General features: G+C 47.8%; 1 protein-coding gene across 1 annotated transcript in view; it reads left to right on the forward strand.

The window, feature by feature from the left end:
• Positions 1-12,954, forward strand: part of lamc1 (laminin, gamma 1) — a 43,649-nt gene that overhangs the window by 8,794 nt on the left and 21,901 nt on the right. The window contains exons 2-5 of the mRNA XM_086074325.1: positions 1,088-1,392; positions 6,913-7,043; positions 11,820-11,986; positions 12,089-12,280. Of these exons, the coding sequence (XP_085930451.1) occupies positions 1,088-1,392; positions 6,913-7,043; positions 11,820-11,986; positions 12,089-12,280 (795 nt within the window). The remainder of the gene's footprint in view (positions 1-1,087; positions 1,393-6,912; positions 7,044-11,819; positions 11,987-12,088; positions 12,281-12,954) is intronic.

Here is a 12,954-nt window from a genome sequence, read left to right on the forward strand (position 1 = left end):
GATTGGTTCCAACAATCCTGATGCAAAAGGTTTGACGTGGCAGCCGTTCCTTTTGAAAACGCGGCGCTCGCCACGCACGACGTCACGCTAACACGTCCGCAGGCGTGTCGTTCGCTTCGAAGCAATTGCCGGAAGAAATTCCACCCTCTTCTCTTTTATTTGCACTCCATTGTAAGGCCCCAACTGAGACCCCCTGAGACGCCCCCCCCCCCCCCCAATCACATTGTTTACACAGCACATTCTTCACGCACGCACAGGCCTGCTCACACTTGTCAGGTATGCGTGTGCGTACGCGTCCTTCAGTGTGTCTTTGTCACAAGATGGACGCTCGTGTGAGAAGCCGACGTTCAAATGTGACCCGGACGCTCGCTTGCATTTGCTGACGTCACACGCTGGCGGCTGATGATGTCACATTTCCGTGTGACGATGTCACCGTGGTTGCGTTTGATGTCACGTTTGCGTTTGGTCGGGTTCCGCCCACAAGGGAGTTGCGCAACCAGTCGACATGTGCTTTGTGGACAGAGGTGGCAAATCCAGGTCCAGAAATTCAAACCCCTGCCACAGTTTGGCTTTAGCCCCTGATGCTAGCTAGCTCGTTTACCTGCTAGGGAGCTAGTTAGCTAGCTAGCTAGCATCAGGGTTTAAAGCCAAACTGTGGCAGGGATTTTACTGCCCGTGTCCCTTTTGGGAGTCCTGTCAATTTCCAGACACGAGGGCTGTTCGGTCCCCGGACGACCGATGTCGGAGTTTGGTCCGCATTGCCGGCAGTAAGTCGGATTGGTCCCCAGGGAGGGTTGGACGCCGCCAAGGCTTTCCTTCGTCACCGATTCTGTTGACAACCTTTATTGACACGATAGTTTGAGTTCTTCTGTGCAAAACAAAACGTATTCGTTTGTTCGTGAGTGAGTAAATCCCGTTTTTGTGCGTTTGTGGCTTTTGGCATGATTTGAACTCCATAGAAAATGTCGAGGTCGTTTTTGGTTGCAAAATGACGTTGCGCTGGCTTGTGTTCGGCGGCGTATTAAAAAATGTGCCACTTGCAACAAGGTTTGACGACGTGCGCGTGCGCGCGCGCGTCTGCCCGCAGGCAAGGCCTTCGACATCACGTACGTGCGCCTCAAGTTCCACACCAGCCGCCCCGAGAGCTTCGCCATCTACAAGCGCGGCAGCCAGGACGGCGCCTGGACGCCGTACATGTACTACAGCGGCTCGTGCCAGAAGACGTACGGCAAGACCAACCGCGGCTTCATTCGCACCGGCGAGGACGAGCGCCGGGCGCTCTGCACCGACGACTTCAGCGACATCTCGCCGCTCACCGGCGGCAACGTGGCCTTCTCCACGCTGGAGGGCCGACCCAGCGCCTACAACTTCGACCGCAGTCCCGTCCTCCAGGTGCGTGTGCCGCCGCCGTCGCCGCCGCCGCTGCCGCCGCCGCCGCCGCTGCCGCCGCTGCCGGCCTTCCTCGTTTGACCCCCGCCGGCATCTTATTTTGGGCGCGCGGCTGTCGGTCATATGACCTGTCCGCTCCCTCCCGGCAGGGGCGGCTACACGCCGAAGAGCGCATGCACGAGCGCTTCCTAGCGCACGCACACGCGGCGATGTCATATTTTATGTGACTTCTGATTTACTGTCCCGTCAAGTTATTTTGGACAGCAGTGACGTGGCTGCCGTCTGCGGGGGGCGGGGCTTTACACCTGCTCGGCCCCCCCCTGCTGTGCCGGCGGCGTCAACGCGTTGCTGCGCTCAATCGTGGCGCGTTTGATAGCCGCTATTTGAAGCCTCGGGCCCGCCGGCCTGGCGCTGATGTCCGGCCGTCAATCAAAGCGCACTTTGGGACACTGCTAGCCCGTTAGCACCTGCTGGTGACAACAGGAAGTACAGCCAGCCGCAGCTGGAGGAAAACATGTATTTTTCCATTGAACAAAAGTTGGATGGTTTCGAGAAAAAACTTTTCATGAAAAAAAAAATTGGTATATTCTTAATAAAGATGATGATAAACGCCCAGAAAGTTCCAAAACTTTGACGAAAATGTTTTTGCTGAGAAAAAAAAAGTATTTACATTTTTTTTGAGACGAGTGCAGCCAGCATACATAAATGCATTGTTGTGAAATAAGCTGTGTGCAAAAGAAGTTGTCTATTTTGGGGGGAAACTTGTATCAAGTCGTACTTGGATTGAGGAAAAAAGTCAGACCAAGTCTGAGAAATTGACTTTAAAAGTCGGTGGAGTGAAAATGTCTGCCTCGCATCTGCGGCGTGAACGCGTTTGTCCGCCGTGCGCGTTTCCGGGATCGCGCGCGTCGTTCTGGAGCTCGCGACGAGGCAGCTCCACTTTTTCGCTCGAAGTAACACGGAAGACACCTTTTTTAATGTTATCATAATAATAATAACGTGTGTTTGCCAAGGTTATTTTAGTCAACGATAAAACTACAATTCAAAAAGCAATTTCGTAAATAAAAATGAAAATGCTTTAAAAAAAAAAAGAAAACTAACAAACGACATTTTATGTTTACAAAACGAACTAAAACTAAATAAACACTTGACTTATTAATTTAAATAATTAATACATAAATAAATGACATTAAATAATGAATACATATTAATTATATGATAATTATAATTATGATTAATAATATTATTATTAATTTAAAAATGCTTATTGGTTCATTTTACCAAAGTGTTTATTAAATATTGTAAACAAGTAATACACATTAAAATAAAATAAACTAATACTGAAACTAACTCAAACTAAACCAAATCTAAGCATTTTTAAAAATAACAAACTAATAAAAACTACATTTAAGTCACAAAACTCAAAACTAAATAAAAAATGTACTAAAATTACAATTCCAAAAGTATAATAACGCTGGTGTTTGCCAATAATATATAATATTATTGTCTTATTGTACATTTCCACTCAAAAGCGTTTATGTCCCTCACTCGCCCCAAAAAAAGCTAACATGTTGCATTCCGTTCTCTGGCAGCAAAATGTGTTGTTCCGATACCGTTTTTTTTAGGGGCCCCAGATATCGAATCCGATACCCAGTTTTGTACGATACGATGGTTGTTGTGCGTGTGTTTTCCTCAACACGACAAAGCTGCCCCGTCGTCGGCCAATAGGATGTCTTGGCTCGGCACGCGGTGAGCACGTCACGCATCCGTGAGCGTCGTGCGCAAGCCAGACGCCAGATGCTGCGTTCAAAGTCCTCTATTAGCGTTGGACATCTTGGTTATTATCAGGAACTAAAACTCCATTCCCAAAAATATTTTGTTAACGGAATAAAATAACAACGAAAATTTTTTTTAGAAAACAAACTAACTGAAGCTACATTTGATGTTTACAAAAGTAACTAAAATTAATGATAGCGAACGTGTCCTTGCGTTTACTCTTTGGTCATTCGTTTAAAGCCTTTGGGATGATTTGAAATGGGAAGTTTATTTATTTGGAGATGAACCAGAATAAAGTCATTTTCAAGTGACGTCATCGAGCAGCAGCCAATCGGAAAGCACCTTCAGATGACGCTGTTGCGTTTCCGTTTGACCACAACGTTTATTAAATGTTGTCATGCAGGTTTTTTTGTTTTTTTACAAAAACGAAAACTAATACTGAAATCACTTTTTTAATAAAAACAAACAGAACTACATTAAAAAAACGAAACTCAAAATGAAATTGCAAAACTTTAATCGCCCTGGTCGGTTTGGGCATTTTACTTGTTAGTATTCGCTGACGCCGATACCACGGCCTCCCATCGGAACATCATGACCGGCCAATGGGTCAGGCAAGGCACTCGGATTCGTCGAGCACATTTCGTACCCGAGGCAAAAAAGAGACAACACAGAGAAAACAAAACCCAAGCAGAACGATATGAAAAGGAGGCGTCGCATTCCCAGGGAAGGACGCGTCCCGAAGACGGCGTGATTGATTGCACACTGATGGCGCAGCTGCGGGGTCGGGGGGGGGGGGGTCGGTTGTGGGGGAAGCTTGAGAGCACAACGCCAACGTTGACACGGAAGCGCTCGTCGGCCCCCCGTCGATGATTGACGCGTGGGCGTGACGGCGCCGTAACAAAGGCCGGCGTGTTTGCTGCAGGAAGTCAAGAAAAAGAAGCGAAGCGTGCAAACACCTGCTCAAACAAAAGCTCCCGGCTAACGACGGCCTTCAAATGTTTTGGGCCCGCGAGAAGGATTATTATTATTATGTTTTGTGGTCTCCTTAAAAGTGCGACGTGACTGGACACGACTTTGAAAGTTGCCAGTGAGCAAGTCGCAAAGTCAGAAGAACATTTTTGGGGTCAATGAACATCGGCAGTGAAAAACGTCAAATGGCCGCCACTTTTGGACGAAATGACGGAACGCGTGACCAAACCCGCAAATAGAAGAACGTGTCGCATTACTTTACGAGCGGGCAATATCACAGATTGTTTTTTTCCTCCACGGTTGAGAAAAGCCTGAATTGAAAGCCGCCGGGGGCGTCGCCGGCCAGAGTGACGCAATTGGCTTTGCGGCCCACCAGATGGCGCTCGCGGCCCAAACGTCGCGGTTAAGAGTCGCTGCACGACATCCGTCCAATCCATCCAACCGCGACATCCGTCCGGCCATCGCAACCACTTAGGCAATTTCAAAATCACGACGTCCGTTATTCACACGGTAGGATTTTCATATCAATAGTGAACAACACGCGCGCCCCAAAAAAAATTGCCTTTAAAAGACCCTTTTTCAATGAAATGTGATTTTTTTAGAAACTAGATTAGAATTTTTACCAACTTTAGATTTAGCACAATTGCATTTTTAAAATGGCAATGAATTGCCTTCATTTGCTTTGTTGCGCAACCCGAAGCCGTTTGCCGCCATTTTAGTGCGATTTGAATAGTTTCACTTTCCAATTTGATGTCTTTTATGTATCTAATCTGATTCATCCATTAATGCAGACAGAATAATCAATTGTTAACTCATTCACTCGCTGACATTTTCACTGAAGCAATCCCCTTCGCTCCCGGCGGTTTGACAGGATTTGGACTGATTTTGCATAGAATATTGTGTTCTGTTGCTATCAAAACATGGAAGCGAGCAAAAGAACGATTCGAGTCTCTTCTTTCATCAGGAAGAAAAAAAGTATATTTCTATCTGTTCTTGTTTCGCAGCAATTAGCATTAGCATTAGCTAAGTTTCAACATTATTCACAAATCTGTTTGGAACTGTGAGCACATTTTTCAACAAGGCCCTGGTTGATCTCTTATACTGCCACCTGCTGGCCGTTTTTTGTAATTACTACCATTTCTTCAACCGTTCTTTGCAGTTGTGAGGCTGCATCAAAACCTTCTGTATGCTCTAGCATAAAAAACAAGCAAACATAAAACGTTTAAATACGTCTTTGGGACACTTCAAACGATCCGTTTTGGGGAGCAAATGAGTTAAAAATCAAATGATTGTCAGTTGCAGCCCAAATTGTAATGTCACGCTTTAAATTCTCCAAAAGGTTTCTTGTTTGTTGGAAAAAAAGGAGAAGACGTCTTTTTTCTTGAAAAGCACAACTTGAGTGATTTGTGAGATTCCGTCTTAGCGTGTGCTCGCTAGCGGCGCGGCGTCAACGCGAGCGCTCGTTTGTCACGTCCCCCTCGCCAACGTTGGCGTCCCGTCCTGCGGCCAGACGCGGATTGCGTCACTCGGAGCAGCTGCTGCGCCGGAAAACAAAAAGCCTCCCCCGAGAGCCGCGATAAGCTTCCCGCCGATAGCGAGCGCGAGGTATGCTAACGCCGGCTGGCGGCCTTCGCGGCCCGCTGCCACATTTTTCTGGATCGGCCGTGACGAGAGCAGAGCGGACGTCTCAGGCCGAGCGGATGTTTTGTTGGCCGGCGGATGTCTTTCCCAGCGCAGGCGTTGCCAAGGCGCGCCAACGCCGACGACGCGTCTCGTCGTCTCGTCGTCTCGTTACGAGCGCTCGCACGCCGTGTTGGGACGGACGCTTCGGCTCACGCGGGGGAGCCGCTTTGACTTTGACGTGATTGTCGTTGTAGGAAAGTAAACGAGAAGAATTGAAAACACACTCAAGCATTCACTTGACATTCAAAGCGTTTCGCGACTCGTTATTGCACAAGTCATTTATTTGGTTTAAATGCCGTCGCTTTTTGCTGGCAAATTAGAGTAAAGGTTAAAGTAGCACTGATTGTCACGCATTGGCCATCTGAGGGGTTTCGTGAAATTGGTTTTCTGCGTTTGCGCCATCCGCTGAGGGAGCAAGCGGTGAGCAGCAGCAGCAGGGGGCGGTGGGGGGAATCTTGCGCTCGCTCGGGGCTCATCGACGACAAAAAGAATATTTGACAACAACAGCATCCAAAGTTTTTTGATTTTTTTTCCTCTTTTTTGGGGTGAATGTTTGGACTTTGTTTTTAGACTTTTGTGATATTTTATGGACACGTTATGGTCATTTTCTGTCTCCTTCCTTTTTTTGGGACATTTTATGGCTTTTTATTTTTTTGCTTCAATTTTCCGGCAATTTGGGCAATTTTCATGGTCATTTTCACGTTGACACTTCAACGGTCACCAGGGGGGAGGATCGAACCCACAACCTCACAAATGGGAAACGGCCACTGTACCACTTAGCCACGCCGCCCCACAACTTCTTTTTTGGACATTTTATGGTCATTATTTAAAACGTCGTCATCTCGCTTTTGTCTGTTTTTCTTTCTTTTACATCAAAATGTGGACTCTCTATCTTTGAAAAAAAAATCTAAGTCATTAATTCATTTAAAGAATGTTATCTAAAAAAACTATGAATAAATATATGAAAATAAAAAATGTGGTCGTCTCCACACAGGAAGTCAAACTTTACAAACAGGAAGTGCTCTTTTGCACCCGGTTTGCTGTCTTGCTGTCAAAATGTGTTCCGCTTGAAAGCCGCGTTGTGTTCCGCGGCAGGACTGGGTGACGGCCACCGACATCCGCGTGACCTTGAACCGCCTCAACACGTTTGGCGACGAAGTCTTCAACGACCCCAAAGTGCTCAAGTCGTACTACTACGCCATCTCCGACTTCGCCGTGGGCGGAAGGTAAGCGGTGCGCTCTTGAACCTTTCCTTCCCGCGCTTCTCTTCGACGGCCGCAGGTGGGGCTTCCCTTCCTTCGGAGGGGGAGGGGCCAGGGGATTTTCTGCGTGGATGAAGCCGGAACGCTCGAGCTGGAGCCAAGCGGCAAAAATGAGCTGCTTTTCAGAGCGCGTCGGGTTCTAATGTATTTCTGTTCATGTATCGACGGAACACACGCCGCCGATATAAACGGAATGTTGATGTCGATACTTAAAGCAACACGAAGCAACTTTCAGCTTGTGTTGATTATGGCGCCGCCATGTGGACAGAAATGTTATGCCTGCAGGACGACCACATTTCCCACGAGGACGAGCGCGTTGCGTCGTTTTTGAGCTCATGCCAGTCAAATTGACTTGCGACTTTGTAACGAATGGGGAAAGCGGGAGGCGACCATCGAGCAGTCGGCACGTTTGCCGTTTTTCTGGCTGGCGTTGTTCCTAGCGTCCTCCTCGAAGCTGTTTCGTGCCAGTCAGAAGGATGCGGACCCCTCAGACCGCGACAAACGGGACCATTCGGCTGCTTTGAAGTCCGCGTTTCACCACAAGAGTTGCGAAAAGATTTGATTGAGGTTGAAGAGTTCCTTAGTGCTACTTTAAGGACAACGATTTTGTGCAATATTAGACCGATATAAATGACTTGATTTTTTCCAATATGGGTCCGATGAGTTTCAGCCCCGCAGTTATGGTTCGCATCATTAATCAGGATCGATTTGTTTCTCATTATTTCACGTTTAGCGTATTCAGATTGTTTAATTAAAAACTGCAGTTTTTATTGTATTGTCGTGATAACAAACGTTGAATCTCGACAGGATACAAAAATCGATACCGACAGCTAATTAAAAAAAGGACATTTACTGCAGCAAATTTCCTTCAAATTGAATGAAATTAACGGCAATTCTCTTTTTTCAATTTGCTCATCAAAGTCATTTTGTACGGAGCAATAAAATGAAAAAAAAAAAAGCCCCAATGAAAATATGTGGTTGTGCAAAGAATTCAATTCAATACGATCGCGTTTCAAGTCATTTCGTAACGTTAAGAAATGAAGCGTGTGCCGTTTAAGCCCCTTTCACGCTGAACGGCAAACGTCGGCCAACGCTGCCAATGTTGACTTTTGCAAACGATGAGGTTGTCGTCGTCATTTTTCAACACATCTGCACGTGTTGACCTCAAATCGGAGCGAAATTGACCCAGAAAACGTATTTTCCGTTCGCTTTTCATCAGAAGTTGTGATGATTGGACCTTTTTGTCCAGTCGGTCGTCGGCGCGACGCGACCCATCTTCAGCTTTTTCCTTTTCTTCCTTGGAGAGCAAGAAAGGGGAAGACGTGCCCGCAGCGGAGGGCGCCACATCTGCCAACATCTGCCAACATCTGCGCGCCTTTTGGAGAAAGATCACACGGCCGGACGGCGGACGGACGGCGGACGGACGGCGAGCGCTCGTAAAACAGGAAATCCAAACGAGAACGAGAAGTCTCCAAACGAGCGTTCGGCCATTTTGAAATCGGATTTCAAAATGGCCGCGCATTCCCAAACGGCGCTCCGCCTGAAAACAAGCGTTCTCTCACGCATCAGCGCCACATCTGGTGAATTTGTGGACCTCGCAAAGACGCAAATTCGGATGAAGTGCGACGGGACGACCAGCAAATGCGCTCGTTGGTGAAAAAAGGAGCAAATTGCGACGATGGCCACGAGTCACGGAAATGCGAGCCGTTGCGAACGCTCGCAACTCAGCGGGAGAGCGCCGGGAATGACATCTTGGTGGCAAATCTGACAATTTGTCTTTTTATGGATCTGCAAAAGCGAGCAAATTGGAGCACACATTTCCAAATGAATCAATGACTTTGAAAAGTTCCAAAATGTGAAGCCGACGCTCTCGTTTGCCAATCATGAGGATTCCGCGCACATTTAGAGGATGAAGCGGAAATCCTTTAAATCAAAAATGGCTTTGAAGCCAAAATCCATTCTGGATGGAACGTCAGAGCCAGAAATCCAAAAGGACCGAATGTGGAGGCGGTCCAAGATTGCCAGCCTTGCCGGTAATTGCTTGGAATGTGCGGCGATGACGCGTTTGCTGTCGCGTCACGTCAGGACGCGTTTGTGGGGACCGACGAAGCCTCCGGCGACGTTTCCTTCCTCGACACGTTTTCTTTCCACCGCGTCTGCCAGCAGCAATCGGCGAAAGCGACAAAGAGCACAACGAAGACTTCAATCAAACATGTTTTTGTTTTTGGTCCCCGCCAGCCAGTCTCAGCTTGTCCTCTGTTGTTTGGTCTTCATCTCCTCGTTCTTGTCGTCTGCTCTTCGCATCCAACGCGTCAAAAGCCGAGCATTAGGAACGATACGCGCACTCGTGGGAATGCACCCCCCCCATTTTGCTTTTTTTGCTCCCCGAGCTCCCCCCGTCGGTGAGACGGGACGCATCGTGGACACCGACGGGACGCAATATTTGCCTCAAGCAGTTCCTCCATAAGGAAGTCGGCCGACTGCATTGCAATAAAAAGGACTCCAGTCGGCTCTCGTTTGAGAGACGTTGATCTTAATTGATCTTAAAACAAGTTTGTTGCTAACTGCTAATATTGCCGAACGAAGTCTTTCCACTTGCATTGTTAAGAAATGCTCAATTCCACTTTAATAAAAGATCGTGACAATTATTCAAAGAAAAAAAAAGTATCGCAAAGTGTTGGAAAAAAAAGGTGTGGTTTGTGGGCTCTCCTGTTGGAGGTCCGAGGTTTGGGACCGACGGCAGCGCTCTGATATGGAAATGCGTCAAGAACTTAGCAATGAATTCCATTTTGCCAAATGGTTCGGTTTTGGACGCGTGCCTTGACCGTACTTGTCGTCTTGCTTGCGAGCTAGCCAAGGGTGGCTAACGCCGGAGATGCTAACCCTGAAGTCGATGCTGGTCGCAGGCGCCGGAGAAGACAAAGTCAACGCAATTAGCGATCCAACCTGATTTCAGGACGACGTCGTGTTGTCGCCGTCTGCGGAAAAAGTTTGCAAGATGTGCGACGTCGGCGGGAGACGAAAAACGAGCCAAGTTGGCGCCGCGCAGATGCTAACGACCTCCAAACAAAAGCGCGTCATGTCGGCTCGTTCCTGCATTTGAAAACATTTGATGATCACCAGCGGCCACGTTTTTCGTTTTTCGTCTTTCGTCTTTCGTCTTTCGTCTTTCGTCATCATGCTTCAACAAGGGTTAGACTTGGACTTGTTTTTATTTTGGGGATCCCTTTGGGAGGACCCCTTCTGTGAAATTGACATTTGCAGCAGCAATGCGAGCAAGCAGGAAGAGCATCACACAGACGAGAACACATTTGAACATAACAAATGTAGCCCCAATTTCCCCCCCACTTTAGTGTCTCTATTAGCTGCTACTTTTTTCACTTGCATTGGAACCCGCGGATAATACCAAGGTGCGGCTTAGCCATCAGATCACAAGGGGGCGCACTTTAAAGGAAGAAGTGAGAATGGATGAAACATCCGATGATGATGACGAAGATGACGATGACGATGATGATGATGACGACGATGATGACGATGATGATGACGAAGATGACGATGACTATGACTATGACGATGATGATGACGAAGATGACGATGATGATGATGATGACGATGATGATGATGACGATGATGATGATGACGGCGATGGCGATGATGATGACGATGATGACGATGATGATGACGATGACGACGATGATGACGATGATGATGACGAAGATGACGATGACTATGACTATGACGATGATGATGACGAAGATGACGATGATGATGATGATGACGATGATGATGATGATGATGACGATGATGATGATGATGGCGATGATGATGACGATGATGACGATGATGATGACGATGACGACGATGATGACGATGATGATGACGATGATGACGATGATGATGACGAAGATGACGATGACTATGACTATGACGATGATGATGACGAAGATGACGATGATGATGATGATGACGATGATGATGATGATGATGACGATGATGATGATGACGGCGATGGCGATGATGATGACGATGATGACGATGATGATGACGATGATGACGACGATGATGACGATGATGATGACGATGATGACGATGATGATGACGAAGATGACGATGACTATGACGATGATGATGATGATGACGATGAGGATGATGATGATGACGATGATGATGATGATGACGATGATGATGATGATGATGACGGCGATGGCGATGATGATGATGATGACGATGAGGATGATGATGACGATGATGACGATGATGACGATGATGATGACGAAGATGACGATGACTATGACGATGATGATGATGATGACGATGAGGATGATGATGATGACGATGATGATGATGATGACGATGATGATGATGATGATGACGGCGATGGCGATGATGATGATGATGACGATGATGATGATGACGACAATGACGACGATGACGATGATGACGATGATGACGACGATGACGATGATAATGATGCGAAAATGACGACGACGATGATGATGACGACGATGACGATGATGATGATGATGATGACGATGATGATGATGATAGCAACGCACTTTTAATATTGTAACATCCCTAATCAATGCTTCTCTTTTTCCCTGATTGTGATCTGGCAGATATTAATGGCGGCTTGTGAAATATGGAAGCAGCTGCTCCCCCAAATAAGACGCTAACATCCTGTGTTTTGTTGATGTGTTTTGTCCCACCGTGTGCGTGCGTGCGTGCGTGCGTGCGCGGCAGGTGCAAATGCAACGGCCACGCCAGCGAGTGCGTGAACGACCCTCGAGGTGTTCTGGCGTGTAATTGCAAACACAACACGGCGGGAGCCGACTGTCAGCTGTGCAAAGCCTTCTACAACGACCGGCCGTGGGGGCGGGCCACCGCCGACAACGCCAACGAGTGTCTGCGTAAGACCCCGCCCGCCCGCCGTTAAGCCGCCGTTAAGCCCGCGTCGCTCGCCGCGTGGCGTCACGCCGGCTGACGCGCGCTGTGGCCGTGTGTCTTGCCAGCGTGCGAGTGCAACGGCAAGAGTTCCGAGTGCGACTTCGACGCCGAGCTGTACCGGGCCACGGGTCACGGAGGTCACTGCAAGAACTGCGCCGACAACACGGACGGGCCGCGCTGCGAGCGCTGCCTGGAGCGCCATTACCGACGCCGCGACGACGGCCAACGCTGCCTGCCTTGCGCCTGCAACTCTGTGGGTGAGAAACAAGAGCCCCGCCTCCAAACGACACGCGTTTCATCACTTTCGCAATCGTGCCAAAAATCGATTCTCATTTCAGAATCCAACTGTGCCAAAATCGATGTTACTTTATGCTCTGGTTTGTTTGCGTGCTTTTCTCGGGAGCGCTGTTCATGTTGTACGCCATTTGGCCACTTGGGGGCACATCGGGGTCCAAAAAGTTCCAACCCTGCCACAGTTTGGCTTTCGCCATTGATCGCTAGCAGGTAAGCGAGCATCAAGGGAGCTAGCGAGCGAGCTAGCATCAGGCGCTAAAGCCAAACTGTGGCAGGACTTTGGCTTTGTAGACCTGAATGAGTTTCTTGTGCGCGCAAGTAATGCACATTTCAAAGAAACAACAACGAAAACTAATCCTGAAACTAAGAAAAAGTCGACTGAAACGAAGCATTTTTTTAGATAACTAAAACTAACCACCCTGAAAACTAACTTTAAAGAACAAAAAGTGGAAACAAAATAAAAAGTAACTCCAATGAAAGTTGCAAAACTCTACCCACCCTTGAATGTAGCAAGCAAGATGGCGGCTGGAGCCTCATCAAGCCCACAGACGGCGAAGAAGGTCTCCGGCGTCCCTCTTCATTGAAGCAGAAGTCGGGAGCCGCAACAAAATGGCGGCTTGTTGCTCTCAGCTGCTTT

The sequence above is a fragment of the Leptonotus elevatus genome, chromosome 1 (genome assembly GCF_054856555.1).
Source record: "Leptonotus elevatus isolate MCC_2025b chromosome 1, RoL_Lele_1.0, whole genome shotgun sequence".
Classification (NCBI taxonomy): domain Eukaryota; kingdom Metazoa; phylum Chordata; class Actinopteri; order Syngnathiformes; family Syngnathidae; genus Leptonotus; species Leptonotus elevatus.